General features: G+C 54.9%; 1 protein-coding gene across 3 annotated transcripts in view; it reads left to right on the top strand.

The window, feature by feature from the left end:
- DRC3 (dynein regulatory complex subunit 3) overlaps positions 1-22,426 on the top strand; it is a 33,868-nt gene extending 11,442 nt beyond the window's left edge. For 2 of the 3 annotated variants that reach the window (XM_053212815.1, XM_053212816.1), the window contains exons 6-12: positions 937-1,083; positions 2,210-2,269; positions 5,444-5,563; positions 6,237-6,341; positions 7,755-7,937; positions 12,815-12,946; positions 14,963-16,610. In XM_053212815.1, the coding sequence (XP_053068790.1) occupies positions 937-1,083; positions 2,210-2,269; positions 5,444-5,563; positions 6,237-6,341; positions 7,755-7,937; positions 12,815-12,946; positions 14,963-15,052 (837 nt within the window). In that variant the 3' untranslated portion in view covers positions 15,053-16,610. Of the gene's footprint in view, positions 1-936; positions 1,084-2,209; positions 2,270-5,443; positions 5,564-6,236; positions 6,342-7,754; positions 7,938-12,814; positions 12,947-14,962; positions 16,611-16,856; positions 16,981-21,661; positions 21,794-22,154 lie in introns of those variants that run through there. The other variant, XM_053212817.1, reaches the window with a different exon arrangement.
- The last annotated feature ends 560 nt before the right edge of the window (positions 22,427-22,986 follow it).

Here is a 22,986-nt window from a genome sequence, read left to right as displayed (position 1 = left end):
GACACTTAACCGACTGAGCCACCCAGGCGCCCCTCCATCTTTGTATTCTTACAGCACTTACCCCCAGCAGTAATGATTTTATTTACTCTTTAAAGCATTCCTGGTCCCTGCCAGTAGAATGTGAGCCCTTGCTCTAAGGGTAGGGACCACGTGAGCTTTGTTGTCGCTGCAGCCCCGGGGTCTAGCACTGCCTCGGAGGCCTGGTAGGTGCTTAATCCTGTTGCACAAACAGATGACTGGGAGGAACCCTCCGGAAAAGCATGCTTGGTTCCTTCCCCACCTTTTGCACCGTCCAGCGTCTGGTGTGCAGAAAAATGCTCTCAAATGAAACAGTAGCTCTCTTGTTGACTTCTCCCCCACTTTCCTAAAAATGGAGTAGAGGAAGACTAAATGGCAGGTAGCGAATGTCCCAGTGTCATCCAGCTAATCCAAGGTTAACTACAAATTGGGTTCCATTTAATTTAAGAGATCTGGCCCTTCCACAGAGCTCACGGTGGAAAAGCGCGCCTGTTCTGAGGGACCAGCAGTAACGACAGCAGCAACAACTACCACCCTTTACGGAGTAGGCGGGAGGCACGCTTCTCAATGTTTCTCATAGCTCATTTCCTTTGGTCCTTGGAACACCTGTGGCACACATAATAGCACCCTTATGCCCATCTTACAGATGAGGGAACAGAGGCTCACAGATGTTAGGCAACTTGCCCAAGGTCCCACAGCTGGGCTTTGAACCCAAGCCTGCTGATCAGGACAGCCGTCCAGCCTGGAACCCGCCCCCCCTCCGCCCCCGCCTGCTTCTCTCTTGTCACCCAGGCAGCGTGGAGGGTGTCGTGGCCAGGCCGCAGACCCTGGCAGAGCGACGAGGGGAGAGGCCGCTGGAGGTGTTTTCTGCTCTGCGGCACCCAGGAAGATGGGTTACTCTCCCCTCTTCCCCCCCAGATCATCTACCTGCGGCGGTTCAAGGACCTGCGGACACTCAGCCTCTCTGGAAACCCCATCGCGGAGGAGGAGGATTACAAGATGTTCATCTGTGCCTACCTTCCTGACCTTGTGTACCTGGACTTCCGGCGCATCGACGACCACATGGCAAGTGTCTTCCTCTGGGTCTCCTGGCTCTGTGAGTCCGTCTTCAGGCCCTCCAGACTGCACGGAAAAGGGCGCTGGGGCAGAGCCCGTCAGAGATCTAACTCCTTCGACCTGCCCCCGTGGGCACCATTCCAGCAGGACCCTCATGCTAGCCGTTCAGTGCCTGCTCACGGTGGCCAGGTCCCTCCATGTGTTGCCTCCAGGCCACGTCCAGCCACCCGGCACTTTCTGGTATTCTGAATGAAGAAGCTGGGGACACCAAGCAAGGGCCAGCAGTTAGCATCAGCGGCTCGTGGCAGAACCCAGGAGCAATAGAACAGCTAACTGTCCTCCCGTACGCGTCCGCCACGCACACGTTGCTGTTTGATGTCGCTTTCACTACAGCCTGTCAGGGGGCAGAGGGGGGCCTGCTCTTGCTCTCAGCTGGCCAACCGAGGGCTGGCACCAGCGAGATGCCTCGCCGGGGAGCTCGCAGCCAGTGGTGGTTGGGCCGGGAGCCGGAGCCAGGCAGCCTGGCAGCAGAACCCAGTGAGGAGGGCCCTTCCCCCGCCTACCGCCTGGTCTGTCCGCGGTCCCCGTGTTCCTGTCCCCCTGCTGTGAGCTGCCCCCTTTTGCTCACCCCTTGCTCTTTGCAGTGTGATCCTTCTCTGGGTGCCTTCCCCACTGGAAGGAAAGAACCTGGCCCAATACCTTGGGCCTTTGGTGGCAGAAACGGATGTCCCTGCATGTTGGGTGCTACGGAGACCAAGGGACTGTTTGACCTGCCTGCTGCTTCTTGCGGGAAGCTGGTGCCTTCCTGAGAGAAAGGAGCCTGGGCTTGGGGGCACTGAGGTGATGGGGAGCACCTGGGAGAGCCCAGCAGGAGTAGGGAGGACTCGTCCACAGGTCTGAAGGCTGACCCTGCCTGGCCTGGACCGTGTTGCAGAGCCCCGGCGCCCAGGTGGACAGGGCCACCTTCCAAGTGTGGAGCCCTCTGCTTGCCAGTGCTTTCCTGGGAGGTCCACAGAGATAGGGTGAGGTCAGAGAGGTGCCCCTCTGAGGACCGTGGCTTTCTCTGCTTCCCGTGACAGCACCAAAAGCTGAGACTCGAATTCTAATACTCTCAAGTATTTTTTGCTTCATGTAGATAATAGTTTGGAAGTCATCACGGGCTCCGATGCTTGCAATGGGCCAGAGAGCTGTTGGGGTAGGTTTCAAAGTCCGTCGTAGAACCAGGGGACAGCCTGACACTGCACAGTTCCAAAGCCCCTCCCCAAGCATTCTCTCCTCAGTCCCCAGAAGCTTCCATAAAGGGCAGACAGCCCAGTCTGGGCATCCCCGTTGTGCCGCAGCGAAACAAAGGCTCCTTTCATGATTCAGAGACTTGCCTAGATGCATCAAGATAAATAATGAGTAAAAGGCTCTAAGAGCAGAGTTCTGCAAAGCAGGGGCACTTGAAACTTCCCTGTCCACACTACTGCCTGCCCTGAGGCCAGCCATAGCCTGCCCCAAGCCCCTGGCCTCTTGGTGCTGTAGGGCTTGGGCAGCAGAACAGCTGGGCCCAGATACAGGCCAACCAGGGGAGGGTCTGGGATGTTCCCTGGGTCTCCGGCCGGGGTGCTGGATGACTGGGGGGCCGCTCACCTCAGCGGGACTGTGGGAGGACAGAGGTTCAAGGGCAGGCTCTTGAGGTGCCTCTCAGCTCTGTGGAGCTCTCCCCCTGTTTTCATCAGGCCCCTTTTAAGTCGAGGCCCTGGACTGTGCCTGAAGGCTGGCCCTCCCCTCAATCCAGCCCTGAGGAACAGAGGACAGTCCCCCACAAACCACATGGAATGGGCAGGTGCTATTAGCTTGAGGGGCTTTGTGTGGGGAGGTGGGGAGACAGGCAGGGGAGGCAGGGGTCAATCAGCAGGGCCCTGCTGGGGTTTAAGGGTTCTCCGATTGAAGGTGGGGGCCCATGGGGAACCCTGAGCGGTTCTCAGCAGAATTCTTGATGTGGTCCACAGTTCAGGAATCTGGGAGACAGAGGATATAGAGAAGAGATGTGGGATGAGGTGGGGTAGGGGGGAGGGAGAGAGGGAGAAGGCAGGGCTGTGGGAATGGAGAAGAAAGGGTGGCCCAGAAACTAAAGACTTTTAAAAATTTGGGACACCTGGGTGGCTCAGTCAGTTAAGCATCCAACTTTGGTTCAGGTCATGATCTAACATTTGTGGGGTTTAAGCCCCACATTAGGCTCCATGCTGACAGAGTGGAGCCTGCTTGGGATTGTCTCTCTCCCTCTCTCTCTGCCCCTCCCCAACTCATGCTTTCTCTCTCTGTCTCAAAAATAAATACATTAACTTAAAAAACAAAAATTTAAATTTCCTTATTAAAGTATAAATATGTAGGGGTACCTGGGTGGCTCAGTCAGTCAAATGTCTGACTCTTTGATTTCAGCTCAGGTCATGATCTCACAGTTTGTGGGGTCAAGCCCCATATCAGGCTCTGAGCTGGCGGTACGGAGCCTGCTTGAGATTCTTTATCTCTCTCCCTCTCTCTTCCCCACCCCTTCTCTCTCTCTCTCTCTCTCTCTCTCTCTCTCTCAAAATAAATAGATAAACATTTTAAAAATATTTTAAAAATAAGGGCACCTTGGTGGCTCAGTCAGTTAAGCTCCCAACTTCAACTCAGGTCATGATCTCATGGTTCGTGGGTTTGAGCCCCGCATCAGGCTCTGTGCTGACATTTCAGAGCTTGGAGCCTGCTTGGGATTCTGTGTCTCCTTCTCTCTCTGCCCCTCCCCCACTCATGCTCTGTCTCTCTCCCTCTCTCTCTCCCTTGCTCTCATAAATAAACATTAAAAAGTTTTAAAAAAAGAATTAAAAATATTTTAAAAATAAAGTATGAATATGTAAGAAAACAATATAAGCATACAGCTCAATGAATAACAGTTCTTTAGAAGGATTTCAGCTGTGCAATATAAGCTATTTGCAGCCAAGGCCCGAGTTAAGGCACAAAACTATAATGATACCTATACTCGCATCACGTTCAGGAGTAAGACGGGATGGGCTTCAGGCAGCACAGGAGAGCCGAAAGAAAGCTCAGTATCTGGAATCGAACAGACCCCGAGGAAGTCCTTACCTTCCTTTGTGGTGCCAACGCACAGAGACGGATCCTCTCACAGATATGTGAAAATACCAGGAGGTGTACAAGGCGGGGGTTGGTGGTTTGAAGCGTAGGATGAGCAGGAGTTGGCTGGTGAAGGGCTAGGGTTAGGACAGAGCACATGTAAAGGCCTGTGGCAGGAGGCAGTGCGGCGAGGGAGCCAATGGCTGGCGCTCAGAGAGCTGGAGAGAGAGGGTGGCAGGCAGGCCTCGCAGGCCACAGCAGGAGCTTGTCATTACCCTACGGCCAAGAGGAAGTCCTACAGGGCAGGCAAGGGACCTACGAGATTGGGTTTGCGTTTAACAGAGGTTTCTCTGGCTTTTTGCTCGGGAGCAGTGGACAGACTGGGTGAGGGGACAGGGTGCACAGGGGAGGCCAGCTAGGGGGCTGAGGCGGGGGTCGAGGCCAGAGAGAGAGGATGGTGAGATAGGATTAGGAGCTAGCACAGACAGGCCAGGGCACAGCCTGGGTCTGCTGGAGGAGGGAGGGTCCCATATGTGTCCCGGGTCTCCGGCCGGGGTGCTGGATGGCTGGGGGGCCACTCACCTCAGTGGGACCGTGGGAGGACAGAAGTACATCTTGGACATGGTGAGGGGGCAGTGTTCTCGAGGCAGCTAGGGGAGAGAGGCTCTCAAAGGTAGGGTCTGGGCTGAATGTAAAGACCCGCATGTTGTCTGAGGGTGGAGCCATTGGACGTGCTTGCACTTGACCTTAGCACAGGTGAAATCACCTGGGGTGTGTCGAGTGAGCCGAGAAGGGTGAGGACTGAGCCCTACAGGCTCCAGCAGTGCCCGCTGGGTATAAGGGGATGAGCAGGAGGGCTGGGAGAAGAGCCAGGAGGTGGCAGGGCACAGAGCCAAGGTCCAAGGCCCTTGAGACCAGGCCTGTGACTCGGGTAACTCACTTTACCTGTTTCCCATCGTGCATCCCTGGAAGAGAGCGGGAGCACCTGCTCTGGGCATGTGCACCTGCCCGGGGCGTGGCCCTGATCCCCGCCGCCTGCCTGTGCTGCCTTCCTCCCCCTGCTGTTGGTCCTTCCCCTCATTTCCCTTAGACTCAGCATACTTGGAAAAGGCCAGGAGGAAGCAAGCCATCCTTGCCCACACAGCCTGCACTAGGACACTGTCCACACCCCCACCCTCGCTAGAGAGGCCGCGGGATGGCAGAGGCCAGCATGGCCGGGAGGGAGGGACCAAACATGCCCCCGTAACAGTGCCCCTTCCCATCCCCCTCTCAGAAGGAGCTGGCAGAGATCAAACACCAGTACGGCATTGACGAGCTGAAGCAGCGAGAGAACCTGATTCAGGCCCAGCTGGATGATGAGCGGGCCCAGCAGGAGGAGCTGGAGGAGCACAAGGTACATTCTGTCGGGAGGAGCCTTGCTGCCCACCTCCCCCTGCCCTGGCTCCAAGATGCCGGCCACAGGGTATGGCCCCAGCTGGATCAAAGCCAGCAGGGCCCAGGCCCCAAGAACCGCTCTTGAAGGCGAACATATGCCGTGTGGCCTCTCCTGGCTGTGACGGAGCATGTACATCACCCACAGGCCAGCGCCCTGTCCCGCCCTGTCCCCTCCTTGCTCTGCTCGCCACAGAGCCAGCTCTGTCTCCGCCCGGATGCCACCTGCCTTGTCTCCTTGCCAGCCTGCCAGGTCCAGCACGGGGGCCTAGGGAAACAATCTGAGGGAGCAGCTCCTTTTAAGAAAAGGGCAGTTCCACGGGCAGCCAGGAAGGTTGAAGTCCTTCCCCGGCACGGCCCCGGACCCACTCTGCCCCACAACCCACACCCCTTCCTCCAGGCACACTGAGCCTCGTGCAACCTTCAGTTGATGCCTCTGGACCTCCGCGTGTGCCACGCCCTTGGCCCGGCGTGCCTTCCCTGTCCTCCTGGAGGGCTAAAGCCCAAGGGCAGCGTGCCCTCCCCCACCCTCTGCAAAGTGTCCACTGACCCCAGCGCCCAGCACAGGGCCCCACCCATGGAGCCCTTGCCAGGGGATCAGCGTCCCCCAAGCCCTGCTGTGTTTCTGACTGCAGGCCTCGTTCGTCGAGCGCCTGAACGGCTCCTTCCTGTTTGACAGCATGTACGCTGAGGACGTAGAGGGCAACAAGCTGGCCCACCTTCCCGGCGTCAGCGAGCTCCTTCAGGCATATCCTTCCAAGTTCATGGTCACCTCCCCTGGCAGAGCCCGGGCCCCACACCACCAGCCTGCCGGGGGCAGGTCCCCTTCTGCTCTGGGCCTCGGTTTCCCCATTTCTCTTGTGAAACCCTGGAAGATAAAACCCCTCCTTCACAGCCAGGTACCCAAGAGGCAGTGGAGAACCCAAGAGGTCAGCTGAGTGGCGCGGGGAAACGCTGCCTGGATTTCAGGGGACGCACAGCATGGCACGGGGTCCGCTGTGCTCGACAAGCCAGGTTGTCAAAGAGGGAAAACTGAAGTGTGGGTCTATGGCGCTAATCTGTAATACCTATATTTATATTCTCTTGCTGTGAGCTTTGCATACAGTGTTTATAATTTCCCAACTGCCCAGCAGATGGGTGCTGTTATTATATTAATCCCATTTTATAATTGGGGAAGCTAAACTTGGAGAGGTTGACTTGCCCAAGGTCATGCAGTTAGAAGCTGGGATTTGAGCCCTTGTCTGTCGCTCTAAGAGCCGGCATCCTTTCCCCCAGTCAGCTGGATCCCAGAGGCTGTGACTGGCACTTGTCATGGCCGAAGCCATGATGACCTCAGTTGGCATAAACTATACGTTGAGGGACTCAGGTTAGACTCACAACAGACTGAATTAGCGCTGAGACTGGCAACGAGTCACACAGTATGTCTGTGGAGCAGCCATCACTGGGTAGAAAGAAACTTTCTCTTAAAAACTCAACGTTTTGGAAAGGGTGGGGGAGGGGATGGAGAGGGTGTGAGGCAAAGCAGAAGGTGCCAATCAGGGCTCTAGGCCAGACAGACGGGCTTCCGGCCTGGCTCTGCCATCCCCCAGCTGGGTGACCTGGGCTCACATCTGGGCCGTAGCGCCTGCCTGACCTCAAGGACTCCATGCTGCAGGTGAGGAAGCCCAAGTCCAGGCAGGTGAAGTGGCTTGCCAGAGAGGAGGAACAGCAGAGCCAGGACTTGAACCCGGACCTCTCTGCGTCCAGCCTGTGGTCCCCTGACCTTCGTAGGCTCCCTCGGCGCCCCTGCAACAGCTGACCACAAAGACAGGAGCCCAGCAAAGGCCCCCTAGATATCACGGCAGAGACAGAAACATACACTGCCCAGCTCGCTGGCTGGGGCTGGCTCCGCCTGGGCTCCCAGCCCCACCCCGGCCCCTTTGGGTGCCCAGGATGCCTCTCCTGGGGCGTTTCTTAGCATGTCTCTCTTCTGCTCTGTAGTGTCCCCCCATGGCCCCTGCCTCCTTCCCGAGACCAGTCCCTCACGGTGAGGATAGGGATGTCCCAGCACTACATTAGACTCCAAATCTCAACTCCCGGCCCTGTGCCAGGAGCTGCCACCACCCTCGACCTGCATCCTCCCAGCAGCCTGCCCCCAAGATAGCTTCCTTAACGGCCTCACCTACAAGGACAAATTCGTCATCGTCTGCCTGAACATCTTCGAATATGGCCTGAAACAGCAGGAAAAGCGCAAAGTGGAGCTTGACACCTTCAATGAGTGTGTCCAGGAGGCCATCCAGGAAAACCGGGAGCAGGGTAAACGCAGGATTGCCAAGTTCGAGGAGACGCACTTGCTGGTAGGCTCTGCCCCTCCCGTGTCCCCTCCCTGCTTCCTGCTCCAGATGCTGACCCCACCCCGCGGGCCTGGCCCCACTGGAGGGGCTGCACACCCTCTACCTCTGACGACCCCTAAGACCCACCGTCACTGTCCCCGTTTGCCAGAAATCATCCAGCTCAGTGGCAGAGCCAAGGGTTTAGCCTTCCACCGGTGCCACCAACCACAACTCCAGCACCATGCCAGAGCTGAGCCCAGGGTGACGCCTGTGGGTCCCCTTCACCTAAAACGCCCCTGGGGGCTAAGGCAGTGTCATCCTTACTGTCAACAATGGTGTTGCGTTGTCGCTCCTGTTATTAGCAACGTCAAGAACTGCTACTTTGCTTTGGTTCATTCGTTCGTTTAGCAGACATTTTCTGAGCCTCCGCTCGGTGCCTGGCTCTGGGCAGCCAGACCAGTGCTGGCCGTGGCTCCTGCCCTCGGCGAGCTCCCATGGGGTGTGGGGTGCAGACCCGGGCCCTCCCCGCTGCGGTGGTCAGTACGACACTGGAGGGGAGCCCAGGGAGCCTCTGGGAGTTGCTGGAGGGACCTTAACTCAGGCTGAGGCTCACAGGACAAAGAGAAATGAGCCAGGGGTGGTGGAGGAAGGGCATTCCACCTGAGCGAGCAGGCCTCGGTCGTTCGGGACCTGCTGGACCCAGGCCACTCAGGACCATGTGCGCTTGGTGGGACTTGCTTCTTTTCGTTAGCATCATGTTTATTTTATTTAATGTTTATTTTTGAGAGAGTGCAAGTGGGGGAGGGGCAGAGCAAGGAGAGACAGAGGATCGGAAGTGGGCTCTGTGCGGACAGGCTGACGGCAGCGAGCTCGATGCGGGCCTCCAACTCCCCAACCTGCAGATCATGGCCTGAGCCGAAGCCAGATGTTCAACCCACTGAGCCACCCGGGTGCCCCTAGTTAGCATTATTTTTAAAGATGGGTTCTTGTTCTAAGTCACAGATCTTCGTGAGACTCTAAGGAAAGCTATGGACTTTCTTTCTCCTCAAAAAACTGTCCACATACACCGAGTATGTGGACACTCGCCTGCAGTGTCAGGGGCTTCAAGGAACCCACGAAGCACCGTCAGGTTGAGAACTCTTAGTTTAAGGTCAAGCAAAATCCCCAGGTAACGCACGTTCAGATATAATAGGGTTGGCAATGAGTTCCCAGACGCTTCCCGGCCCTCCTCACTCCCCGGTCCCCGGTCTCGTCTCATCGGCCTCACCAAGGACCTCACATTCTGCGTGACTTAACCCTCAAGACCCTCCTCCTTATGTTTTAGGGTGGGGTGTGACTGCATTCACCCAGAAGTTCAAGCCTGTCAGCAGAACACGTTTGGCTCACATATGTGTTTTATTTGGCCTGCAGAGGATTTTAAAACGTTTTGAACATCCTGCTGACGTTAAAAATGGGAAGATTTCACAGAAAAATTGTGGTTGCCAGCTTCTGTGGAGGCACTTGTCAGCAGGGCCTCAGTGGCAGTTGTCCCCTCTGGACAGGCCACGTCTCCAGTCCTCCTGGACCCTGTCCGGCACATCCTCCCTGAGGTTTCTTTCTCCTCCTCCTCCTCCTCCTCCTCCTCCTTCTTCTTCTTCTTCTTTTTTTAAAATGTTTATTTATTTTGAGAGAGACAGAGACAGAGCACGAGTCGGGGAGGGGCAGAGAGAGAGGCGGGGAGACACAGAATCCGAAGCAGGCTCCAGGCTCTGAGCTGGCAGCACAGAGCGTGACGCAGGGTTCGAACTCATGAACTGTGAGATCGTGACCTGAGCGGAAGTCAGACGCTTAGCCGACTGAGCCACCCCGGCGCCCCCTCCATGACATTTCTTATCTGGTGCCTGCAGCCGCTGGGTTTGGGAGGCCTGGACGCCAGCCAGCAGGCTCCTCCCAGGCCTGGGCCCGGCCCCCTCAGCAACACATCCCCCTGGAGAAGCAGGACCTGGACCAGGCTACCGCCAGTGCTGTGCTCTTGCTGGCGCCAAGCCTGACTTCCTAACGTTCAGGGGGTAGTTCTTCGGAGCAGGCTGGCTCCCCCGGCTTCTGAGGCACCGGACCCCACGGCCCCCATAATGGCGACACCCTCAAAGGCTGCCTGGGATGAGCAGACTACCCTGAGCGCCCCTCTCCTAGAGCCTAGAGCAGTGGTTTCATGCAGCCCACACACCAGAGTCCACAGGGACCCCACAGGGCTGGGGCTGACGCCCCAGCTCAGGGGGTGTGGCACGGCACTGGGATTTTCCAGAGTTTCCTAGGTGCCTCCTGCCTGGCCCAAGCTGAGCCCGCTGTCTTAGAAGTTCACAGGACTCTGTCGGCCTGAGGCCCCAGTTCTCTTTCCTCACGGGACCTCTTGATCTTGTCCTATCCCCCTCCTGCCATGCCCACTAGACCAGGGCTCCTTCAGTGCCTCCTCCTGGTGCCCAGCGGGGCACGGCTTGGGGTCAGTGGGTCAGCAGAATGCTCACATGGACCCCTCACTGGTGACCCTCTGCTGGCTTCCGTTTCCTCCTTAGAGAAATGGACGTAACCGCCTCCCAGAACTGTGGGGGGTGGGGGGGGACAGGTGGGGAGCAGAGCAGGCGTAAAATTGTGACGGGCAGTCTCTAGATAGGTAATGCATGTCTAAGCATGGGCACAGAATGACAAATGTAGATGGGGGTTGGGTACAGTCAGTCCAACCCTTTTGTGTGTGTGTGTGTGTGTGTGTGTGTGTGTGTGTGTGTGTGTGTGAGTGTGTGTGAGATGAAAATGTACCATGCTGTTTTGCCCTTTGCTTTTTTATCTATGCAGCTTAGAGATCCTTCCAAAACTCGAATTGCCTTCTTTTTTAATAGTTGTAACATCTCTCATTGCATGGATGAGCCATGATTTATTAACCCAGTCCCTGCTGACGGACAATTCATTTTTTTCCATTCTTTCGCTCTTTCAAGCAGTGTTGCAGTGGGTAAGTTGGCGCGAGTCTGATCTGTAGGATGAAGTCCCAGAGGTAGACCTGGGTATTGCTGCTCTTACCAGTTACTGCTCAGCCATGCTCCACGGAGGCCGTGGCTTCTGCCCCTCGGCCTGCTCCTTGTCAGACCGGTGCTCTCAGTCTTCCTCGTCTCTGCCAGTCTGGCACACTTGGAGCATGTGTTTATTTTCCCTTAAGTGAGGATAGGCATTGCATGTTTTATAAACATTTGTGTTTCTTTTTTTTTTTTTTTTTTTAGTGTATTTATCTTGAGAGAGAGAGAGAGAAGGACAGAGAGAATCCCAAGCAGGCTCCACATTGCCAGCGCAGAGCCCAATGCAGGGCTCGAACTCACGAACCATGAGATCGTGACCTGAGGCGAAATCAAGAGTCGGACACTTAACCGACTGAACCGCCCAGGCTCCTCTAAACATTTTTATTTCTTTTTCTGTGAACTCTTTGTTCTTCTAATATGCCCTAATCCATTTTTTTCTGTTTGTTTTTGATCTATATCTCTTTCTTTAAAAAGAAATCATTAGTTTGTACAAGCTCTTTATAGTTTGAGAAATTAGCCCTGTGTCAGTGAAATGAGTTGCAAATATGTTTCCCACTTTGTTGTTAATCGTGTCGTTTTTTTGTCTATGGTGCTTTTGCTATTCAAAATTTCTACACATTTTATGTAGTACAACCTATCAGTCTTTTTTCTGGTTATACTTAGAAAGGACTTCTCTGCTCTGAGATTATTTATTGAAGTCCGTCTATTTTTCCTTCTAGGATTGTATGGCTTCACTTTGTATGTTTAAATCTTCACTCTGTGGGAAATTTGTTTTCACGTAAGGTTTGAGGTAGGGATTGAACCTGATTTTTCTCCAGACGGGGTAACCATTATTGTAAATATCATTCATCGCACCGAATCGTGCCAAGGTACTCTGTCCTCCTTCCCAACTGATACCATACATCAGGGCACCTGGGTGGCTCAGTTGGTTAAGCGTCCAATTTCGGCTCAGGTCGTGATCTCACGGTTTGTGATTTCAAGCTGTCTGTGCAGACAGCTCAGAGCCTGGAGCCTGCGTCGGATTCTGTTCCTCCCCGCCTCTCTCTGTCCCTCCCTTGCTCTCTCTCTCTCTCAAAAATAAACGTTAAAAATAATAATACCATATATCAACAGAAACAAGTTGACAGTGCACCTGATGGCCGAGTCCCCAGGACCTTTGTTAGTGAGTGTCTGGGATTCAGTGCCAGGCTTGGACCCCAGGGTGTTTTCCGGCCCGTGAGCATCCTCTCATTCCAAGGGGCCTAGCATCTGTTCACCGCTGGCATCCCCTTGCTCAGTGGGGGGCTCTGTGGGTCCAACTGGTTTCCTAAAGACTGGATCTGTCTTACATTTCCAGTGTCTCTCTGTCTCCCTGTGCCTGCTGTGGACCTTGTATTGGACTCTGTTAGCCGAGGCCCCACCGTGAACCAAGAGTTCATACACACTGCTAAATCCCCACAATGTTGTGACACACACCTCTGTCCCACTTTACATAAGGAAACCGAAGCTTAGAGAGTGGAGGTGGCTCATTCAAGGTCACACTGCTGATAAGTGACCCAGACAGGATTCGAATTCAGGTTCACCCGACTCTGAAGCCATCGCTCCTTCCACCCAGCCCAGCCACCACTAATGAAAACCCGAGCTAACGTGGACCGAGAACTCACTGACTAGTGCTGGCATCTGCTGTACCTGCCTCGAGGCATGGGGAGGGTGAGTAGCTTCCACAAGTCCACAAAGCTGACAAATGGCAGAGCCGACACTTGAACGTGGACAGGCCAAGCCCAGAGTTCACATTCGTACCCACAAAACCGATCGTCGCCTGTCGTTAACTAATTACACTCAGTTGTGGATTCCTAAAACCCAGGCTTTTGTTTCCAGAGTTTAAATGCCATTCGAGATGAGTCCGAAGTGACCAACCTTGAGATGAAGGTAGCGGAACACAGCAAGGACATCACTGAGCTGTTCAACATGCTCATGACACTGGAGATGCAGTTGGTAGAGCAGCTGGAGGTGAGGCCGAGCCCCTGGGGCACAGGTGTGATGCGATCGCGCCCTGCCAGTCTCCTTTGCGAGAACGTAGTGGATTCAGTGGCAAAACCGTATTTTATTTTATTGTTTTTTTCATAATTATTTTTTGAATGTTCATTTTATTTTGGAGAGAGACAGCGCAAGCAAGCGAGGGGCAGAGAAAGAGGGAGACAGAAGATCTGAAACAGGCTCTGCGCTAACGGCACAGAGCCCCCATGCGGGGCTTGAACTCACCAACGGTGAGATCGTGACCTGAGCTGAAGTCCGATGCTTAACCAACTGGGCCACCCAGGTGCCCCCGGATGGTATTTTAGCTGGAGCCCTCCCAGGCGCTCCTCTGCTGTGTGACTCAGCACTCTTTGCTCATCTGTCCTGTGTTTGCTTTTAATATATTTCAGTCACTTAGATTACAGTTGATTCTCACGCCCACATGTAGAGGTGAGCTCATTCCTCTGGAATGTACCCCCTATCCTGGAAGCACCCAGAGCCTCAGCAGGGAGAGCTATTTCTGATTAGACCCCAGGAGTCATCTGGGTGCTTGAAAGACAAAGTAGGCCCCCACTCTGGGACAAACAAAGGCTCCTCCGCATTGCAGTGCGTATTTGCCGCATCTCAGGGCCGCGCGCGGAGCCTGCGATTCAGCACGAAGCAGCGGAAATGCAGAGCACCTCTCTCTAAAATTCCTTAGCAGCCAGAGTGCCTTGTGTGTTCACAAGGCAGCCGAGGCCGGGGCCTCCGAAGGCTGTGATGAATCAAACCTCATTGGATGCTGCCGTGGTCAGGCCAAGAGATCGCGCCTAATCAATCCCTCACATGTCAAGGGACACCTCAGACAGGGATAGATCTCGCCATCACGTCACATGGCAGGTGTTGGCTCCCGCCGGGAGTGCTTAAGCGCTGCAGGAAGCAGCTCGCAAGCGGCGGAGGAGGCTTAGGCAGCGGCTCCCAGCCTTTTCATGCAGGGAGATCCCCATTGCAGCGTCCCCAAAGTCCCCAGGTGTGTACATGGTCGGTCGTACTTGTGTCACCAAGCCGTCAAAAAGCTCTAAGGTGCAGTCATGCTTTCTAACGACCCCATTTTTATTCATTACAACAGTGTTTACACACACATTTGAAACATGTATAATTGGCTCGGCCTGCAGACAGGGGTCGGACTGCTGTAGATTCCCCAGGGCCCTCGGCCCACCCCGTAGCCCCGGGAGTTTGTGCTAGATCAGGGGCATGACCTGGCCTGGGGCTCACAGGGGAGCAGGCCTCTCATCACCTCTTCCATTGCTCCCTCACTCAAGTCCCATTTCAGCCCTGGGGGACAGCTCAGCCCTGGGGGGCAGCAGTGCAGGGTGCCTCGGAGAGAGGTGGTAGGCATGCAGACAGCCACACTGATGGTGACAGGTCTGGGGCAGCAGCCAGCATCACCAAGGCACCTGGCAAAGCATTTCGTGTGACGGGACTCATGTAAACTTCACAACTCCATGAGACGGGGACTACAAAGGAAACCCATTTCACAGATGAGGATGTTGAGCCCCAAGGACATTAAACACAGTGGTGGAGCTGGGATACTGATCCAGGCAGTCTCTCAGCAACTCTCTCCCCTGTTTCTCTGGAAGTGATGGATAGAGGCCATCATCGAGAAGCCCAAAGGAAGGGGGTTAGCTCTATGTGTGTACGTGAGGGTTACAGGGGGTGGGACCCGGACAAGTGTTCCTGGCAAAGGGACCAGCACGTGCAAAGGCCCGGAGGAAGCTTTGCATTAAACCTTGTGGGGGAGTGAGTAAGGTGAAATGGCTGGAGAGTAATGCAGCTGTGAGAAAGAGGTCAGGAGAGGGGGCCATTCATAGGCACCTACCTGGGAAGGTCAGGGTGGTTGGTCTTTACCCTGAAGGTCTGTGATTAAAGCAGGCACCTGCTAAGTTCTAAGGAGTGCCTTTTGCTCTGATGATAGGTCAGTCAAGTTCATGTCTAAATATTCATGTTAACTGTGCTCTTTATCATTTCCAGGAGACTATAAACACGTTTGAAAGGAACATCATGGACTTGGTGGCACTCTTTATTGAAAACGTCCAAAGCCTATATCCTTTTCCCAGATGACCCTCTATGGGGAGACGCTACTGGCTCGTGGGGTTATCCTGGCCCACACCTGGGCTCCCCCTGCCTCCAGGGGAGCCAGAGGAGAAGCACCTGCATTTTATTTTTTATTTTATTTTTTTTTAATGTTTATTTATTTTTGAGAGACAGACAGAGACAGAGCACGAGTTGGGTAAGGGCAGAGAGAGAGGGAGACACAGAATCCGAAGCAGGCTCCAGGTTCTGAGCTGTCAGCACAGAACCCGACGTGGGGCTCGAACTCATGAGCTGTGAGATCATGACCTGAGCTGAAGTCGGCCACTCAACCGACTGAGCCACCCAGGCGCCCCAGCACCTGCATTTTAAACAAAAGGCAGAGAAGGGTTAAAGCTCTTTCACCAACTAAGCAGGATGCAAATAAGTGGTCCCCTTCCAGGTAGCCACCTTTGGGGTCACACCTACCCCCTCCCACTGCCACCAGGGCCCTAAACATGTTGGCAGAGATGGCCAAAAAGTCCATACTTTAGAATACTTCACTTTTTGCCAGAAATACCTGAGCCCCAGTCTGCTGTACAGAAAGATCTATACCTGTACCAAGATGATATCCACCCCATCACAGGACCCCATTTAGTGGGAATCTCGACCTGTGACGTTAGAGGAATAGAAATCCTCTAGTTTGTCACCACAGAAAAAGCTCACCTTCAAAAGATGGAGATTTGGCAACTACTTGGAATGTTCAAAGAATGTTCCACAGGGTCTGAGGGAGTTTCCCATCTCTCAGAACAATGGTGCCTTGTTAGCATAAGGGTTTGGATACCTACCGGGCTTGCTGTGTGGGGCCCCATCGATTGCAGTATAAGGCCTGGCATATTTGTTCTCAAAGGAGGGATGTTCACGGAGAGACCACACCCCAGAATCCCTGTCTGCTTCCTACGTCGCAGGTACACACACCCTGGGAGTGGGACAGATACTGACAAATCATTTAGAATGAGATCGTCAGGTTAAATGTCAGGGTTAGAGCATTTAGGGCATGACCAACCTTTCTGCTACCTGAATTCAGGGCCCTGCCGTGTAGGGGACAAACTGCTATGCTCTACCCCAGAAGTAGCCTCCTAGTCCTACCTTTCTGGGTCCACAGTCGTGCAAGGAGACAGAGTTACGGAGGCAGTAAGTGAGCAGCCCACACAGAGATCGGGGCCAGGAGCCTCCCTGAGGGAGGGTCCACTGAGAACCTGAGTGTGGGCCAGAGGGACAAGGCAGAAAAGTGGGGAGGACATCCCAGGCAGAAGAGGCAGCCTGTGCAAAGGCCTTGAGGATGGGTCACAGAGATCCAGTTCTAAGACGGGGTCTTTAGGCCACAAGAGAGAGTGGGAAGTTCCTGGAGAGCCATAGCATGGGAGGGATGAGGTCCGGTTACCTATGTTTAAGAGCGTGCTGGCTGCTGTTGGGAGAAAAGGCTAGAGCGGAAAGACCAGCTCTTTGCTGTCCAGTCAGGAGGCGGTGGCAGGGAGAGAGGTGTTGGATGGAGAGGCTCTGAGAGAACCCAGCGCCAAGGGTCAGTGGTGAGCGGGTGTGTGAGTGTTGATTGGGGGGGGCGGGGGAGTGGGGATCAGGATGGCCCTGGGATTTCGTGCATGTGTACCACTGGCTGTGAAGGAGGTGATGCATTGGCACCTCCAGGTGTGCCCCTCCACCCTTCAAAGTCCGTTCTTGCCTGGAGGAAACGGCCCCGCCCTCTGAGGGTCTGCAGACGTGCGGTTTGAGGGTTTGAGGGTCGGGACGCGCCTGGTCTGCTCCGATCCCTGGCCTTTGCTTAACTTGCCTGCACAATGGCTCAGTGCCGGGACCTGGAGAACCACCACCACGAGAAGCTCCTGGAGATCTCCATCAATACCCTCGAGAAGATACTGAAGGGTGAGCTCGACGAGGACCTGCCCTACGACGTGCGCGCTGTGAGCACTGTGGGCGGGGCTGTGGCTGCGGTGGGCGGGGCTCGGGCACAGTGGGCCCGCAGAAGGTGGTGGGCGGGGCTGACACCCCCCCTCCCCCGCCCCCACCGCTCCCCCCAGGCTGACTGGCACCGAAGCCAGACAGATGCGGTGGGGCCGGCTCTGTGGCTCTGGTAAGCCTGAAAGCCTCCCAGAGCCTCAGCTTCCCCGCCTGCAGAAGGGACAATGATGCCCTTTGCAGGGTGGTTGGCAGATGAAATAGGCCAACAAATAGAACAACCTTGGGTGCTCAGTGGGGCCCGACTAAAGAGGAGCTCATGATAATGAAGTGGTTTCAACTTACCGACAGGTTGGTTTCCAAAAGGTCGTTTCTGCGGGGCTTCTGGCAGTTTCCAAGAGAGGCAGTTGCAAATAGAGGTTAAGTTCTGAGATTTCTCCCGCAGGTTTTCCTAACCCTTGAGTATCTGCGATGGGCAGCACCGTTTCTGATCCGGCATGTCGCCCCTCCCACCCTCTACCAGCACTTTTGGTGATGCGTAGTCCCAGATCAGCCGTCAGCCAGAGCTCGTGGGTCTGCTCACCTAGGGCGCTCCCTGGGTCCCCTGCGTTGGGGTCCAGTGGTGGCGCTTGTCTCATCTGCATTTACCACCCAGTCAAGCCACATTGTCCTTTGCGGGGACCACTGGCCTCCTCACTGCCCTCCTACAGGCTGTTCTCCAGGCGGCAGCCAGAGAGCCTTGGAAAACCACATCATTTTGTGCCTTTGCACAACACGCTCTAACGGCCTCCCGTGACCCTTGGAGTAAGCACTTCGCTGTAGTGCACCAGACCCTCACGCCTGGCCCGCCTGCCTCAGCGGCCTCCTCCCCTCGCGCCCTTGCTCCCCGGCTCGCTCCTTTCGTTTGATATTCCACCCAGCAGACATGCCCTTCCCTCGGGTCTCCAGGTGTCTGGCTCATCCTTGTTCAGCTCTCCGCTCAAATGGCAGCTCCTTGGAGGGGCCTTCCCTCGTCACTTCCCTGGAGAATCTCCGTCTCTCTATCACACACCCCATCCGTCGTTGTCAGAGCACTTATCACAATTTCAGGCTCTCGCGCTTGTGTTGATTCGCTTCTGTGACCATTCACAGCAGATACAGGCTCGCAGGGAAGGCAGGGGTGGCATCTTCTCCAGCATGTACCTCCCCGGTGCCAGCGAGGGCGCCCGGCACAGCTGCCGCAGCTCAGCCCAAGTGCCGGGAGTTCTCCAAGCCCCGCTCTGTCGGTGCTGGCCGAGTCCCGCAGACAGAGCCCGGCAGTCCCGACGCCCACAGCCTCTGTCCAGGGCAGAGACAAACACCTAGCTCAGTGGCACAGGGGCGGGGCCTCCCCAAACACCTGCCAACTGCTGTTGTTGACCAGACACAAGAAGATGGCATTTTCCCTGAGCCCTGAAATAACGCTGCCCCCAAGAGCCCACTCTGCTCTCCCCCGGATGGACCACCGAGGGAGGGGTCATGCCGTTCCCTCACGGCATGGCTCCCAGGTCCGTGACACCTCGTGGGTGCAGGAACGAAAAATCCCTCCCCAATAACTGAGACGCACAGAAAAAGAACGGCCCCGAAACTCAGTGGCAGACGAGCAGGCTGGACTGTCGGCAGGGGGGAAAAAGGGATGCCCTGACTGTAAAAGGTAACAATAACAACAAACAGCTGACATTTACCGAGGCCCTCCTGGGGGCCAGCTGTCTGAGAAGCCCCACGCAACGTATTTGCTCTTTCAATCTCCACATCAACACGGTAAAATGGGTACCATTACGGTTCCCTTTTACAGATGAAAAAACTGAGGCATCGAGAGGAGAGTAACCTGCCCAAGGACACGCAGCGTAGAAGTGGTAGAGTTGATCTGAACACAGGCAGTGTGATTCAGAGCCTGTAGCAAGACAGGGACGTACCCAAGAAAGGATCTGGCTTCTCTTATCTAATTATCAGTGAGCATATCACGGTTCAAAGTCCCACCGGTTCAAAGTCCCACCGATGACGTTATCTCTTTAAAACTCCTCTCATCCAGTTGAGTGATTGTGATCAGCTCTTGCCGAAGTTCGGGCCAAATCTGTCTTTTGAAGTCCTTCACCGCTTTGGAAGGAAAGGCAGAAGGCGCGTGCGTGCTCCAGGAGCAAGCCTGGAGGGAGGGGGCCGGAGGGGCGCTGGAGGCACAGCTGCCCGTGGCGAGGTCAGCGTGGCAGCAAGCACATGCCGCTGCTCCCCTCCACCGGGGCCGAGGGCACTCAGCCTCGTGCTGCGATGAGCCACTGCCACGTTTAGGGGGCAGAAGGAGGTCAGACTTGCTCCGGGGCTCTGAACAGCTGTGTGGTGTGGCGTCTAGCTACGAGGGGCCGCGAGGGGAATCTGGAATACTCTATCCCTAAGAAGTATTCTGAGAGGGCAAACTGATACAGCCATCACCCCAGTTACTCCAGGACACCTGAGGTCCAGAAACAACTTGCATTTTAATTTTTGAAAATGTTTGCCTATTTATTTTGAGAGAGAGAGCACGCGCGCACGTGTGCACACAGAAGAGCACAAGCAGGGGAGGAGCAGAGAGAGGGAGAGAGAGAATCCCAAGCAGGCTCCACGCTGTCAGCACACAGCCCGACACGGGCTCAAACGCACGAACTGCAAGGCCATGACCTGAGCTGAAATCAAGTCGGATGCTCAACTGACTGAGCCACTCAGGTGTCCTGCCACTTGCATTTCAAAATCCTTTCTTTAAACCAGATTCCTTTGGTTTGTATTCTACAAATGCCACAGTTCTTCACGACCAGTTCTAACTTCATCAGTTTCTAAGCAGACTTTTACTTCCACAGTTCCCAAAGCGTATTCTACATATCCAAACTCAGAGGGTGGGGGGACGACGTCTCCCCTTGGCTTAGAGACCTGCTACGGCCCATTTTTGTATAAGGTTTGTTTATTTTTGAGAGAGAGCAAGCAGGGGGAGAGGCGGAGGTGGGGGCGGGGGGGGGGCAGACAGAGGATCCAAAGCGGGATCTGTGCAGACATCAGAGAGCCCAATGAGGGGTTCAAACTCATGAGCCGTGAGATCACGACCCGGGCCAAAGTTGGAAGCTTAACAGGCTGAGCCACCCAGGGGCCCCTGACCCATTTTTCAAAACCACCAGGAACATCTTGTGATGAGTGAGTGTGGCTGTAGCTACTTCTAGGTCATCAGGACATGCTCCAGGACAGGCTGCCTCAAGCTGACAGGCTGGAAGGGCGTACACATCTTTGAGCCCTTCCCAGAGTCTGGCCTGGGAGCCTCTATGCACAGAGGAAGATCTTGATAACTTCTTGTCATTTGTCCCATGTAGCTGTGCTAGCCGGTCCCCCAGGTGCCCATTCCCTGCCCCAGCTAGCCAGGCTTTTCTACATGGGATTCTATGGAAAACCACCAACCCACAAGGTGTTCACAGGCATTACTCTGAAAAGAAGCCTGTGGCCAAATAAACTGGCAAACCAAGACAAACAAAGTTAAAAGGGTTTATACTTTCCAGAGCCTTCTCTGGAAAAATGTTGTGCGCCCTGTGAAATTCAGGAGGGGCCTAGGGTGTGCAAGGCTTTCCCAAATGTATTAGACCAAAGAAAAAGTTTTTTATCTCAAGATTCCATAGAACATATTTTTGGAGACTATTAAGTTAACCACTACTAGATTACAGAAAACAAAGCAAGTATTTATCTGCTCTACAACGTAGAACATTCAGGTCCCCTGCCTTACACAAAGTACCTTCCTTCAAAGTGGAGGCAACTGTTGGCTAAGGCTTTGGAAGCCTTGCCCTACTCTGGGAAATGATTCCACCTGATTTTCAACAAGAGCTATAGAGTGGACACCTAAAACCGGCCAGGCCTGGTAAGGGGTGGTCATTTTCAACAACTTTTAAAACATTTTTTTTAAACACTTTTTATGAGAGACAGCACAAGTGGGGTCGGGGCAGAGAGAGAGAGGGAGACACAGAATTCGAAGCAGGCTCGGGGCTCCAAGTTGTCAGCACAGAGCCCGATACGGGGCTCGGACCCATGAACCGCGAGACCATGACCTGAGCCGAAGTTGGACGCTTAACCGACTGAGCCACCCAGGCACACCGTTTTTCGACGACTTTTTAGAAGGCAGAAAACAAGGTCGGGAACAAGAAGGCAGGAGACCCCAAGTGTACTCCAAGGTTCAATCTGGCTAACATGAGGGGCAATGGAGAGACAACATGGGGCGCAGAGGCATCAATTTACAGGGCCCTCTGTCCTCAGAGCAGCCTGGAGACCCCTCAGCCAGACTCACGCTTCCCACCTGACTAGCCGGTTTCAGGCGAGTCAGACTTGGGGGCAAGCAAGAGAGAACCACTGTGAGAGCAGACGTCCTGAGTGAGGTTCCCTGAAGAAAACACACTCCCAACTAGCATTGCAAAGTCAACGCCATGGTGGGCCCTTTCCCCATAACATTTGCCGCTGCTCGGGTCTAGGAGGCATTGTCCCTGGAAGGTGGGCTGTGACACAAAGGTGGGTTTTCCACTGGGCGCTGAGCAGCTGCCTCCACTAGCCAGGGGACACTCAGCTGGTTTTCTCTCTGGCCCTCTTTGTGCCGGGGCGGGGGGGGGGGGGGGGGGGGGGAGGGGGCGTGGTAACGAGACACACGCTCCCTTGACCTTTCTCACTCACCAGCTTTTTGTCGACAAAGACACGATTGTTAATGCTGTTGGGACGTCGCATGACCTCCACCTCCTGAAGATCGACAATCGAGAAGATGAGCTGGTGACGCGGACCAACTCTTGGTGCTCACACTTAGTGGACGCGGTGAGTGAACGCGCGTCACGTACGCACTGTGCCCAGGTCTCTAGCTACCGGCCGGAGAGAAAGGGGAACTCTTTCCCCGGTAGCATAGACTCTTTGCAATAAGAAATAAAGTAGGATTAAGGATGGCAGAATTCCACACTGAAGACAGCGTTTGCCCCCACAGACTTTAAAAACCCCCCGTGCTAACCCGTCCTAACTCCTGCCTCAAAGACACGGATAAGTGGATCGAGGAGGCTTTAAAGTAAATGCGGATGGAACTATGCACATTTCAAAGAACGATTTCCTTTCCCCCAAATCGGACTCAGAGAACATAAGCGAGTTCTCTGACTTAAGGACCTCGGGCTTTGGTTTCACCCCTCAGATCCACAAGGATGAGATCATGAGGAACCGCAGGCGCGTGAAGGAGATCCATCAGTACGTCGACCACGTACAGAACGAGCTGGACAACCTGGAATGCAGCGAGATCATAGATTAGGGCCGCGCCAGCCCAGACGGTCCTTCCCGATGCAACCCTCAGCCCAAGAGCACACTCACGCGACCGACAGCCTCAGAAGCGTTTCTGGGAATTTCTCAACCCAGAACCCTCCTAACCCCATTCTTCCCCCACCCCTGGGAAGGGTAGAGAAAAATAAAGAATTATGTCATGTCATCTTTTCTCCGGTCTTTAAAAAAATAATCAGAATTCCCGTTCGTTCCTGAGCAGGAGAAACAGTCCAAGACAAACAACTGGCCAGCCTACTGAGAGCGACCTCTTGAGGGGGCTGCCAGTGAGCCAGGAGACTCTTGGCCAGGGCCCGGTGACAGCTGTGCGCCCACCGTTTCTGACGCGCCCAGGGCAGGCTGCCGGCAGTAGGCGGAGGAGGCGGACATGGTCTGAGCCCTTCTCTTCTCGTGCTGAGGAGTGACGCCCGAGGTCGCAGACCCCAGCATAGCCCTGGGGCCTGGGCCAGCCCCCCAAGGCAGAGGCCGTGGCTCCCTGTGGCTCTAAGGTTGGCTGCGGGGACCAGAGTACCCTCTGGAGGTTAAGGGCACGGGCTGGACCTCCCCCATCACCTCTGCAGCCTGAGCTTCGTCTATGAGGTGGGGGTGCGACAACAGTGCCTCCTCTGAGCACGGTCAAGGGGGTCAGGGAGGGCACGTGGAAAGTGTGGAGAAGCACCCCCTCCATGAGGGGGGTGATGCCATTTTATTAC

This window comes from Acinonyx jubatus, chromosome E1 (assembly GCF_027475565.1).
Source record: "Acinonyx jubatus isolate Ajub_Pintada_27869175 chromosome E1, VMU_Ajub_asm_v1.0, whole genome shotgun sequence".
Taxonomy (NCBI): domain Eukaryota; kingdom Metazoa; phylum Chordata; class Mammalia; order Carnivora; family Felidae; genus Acinonyx; species Acinonyx jubatus.
This window is presented reverse-complemented; position numbering and strand designations above follow the sequence as displayed.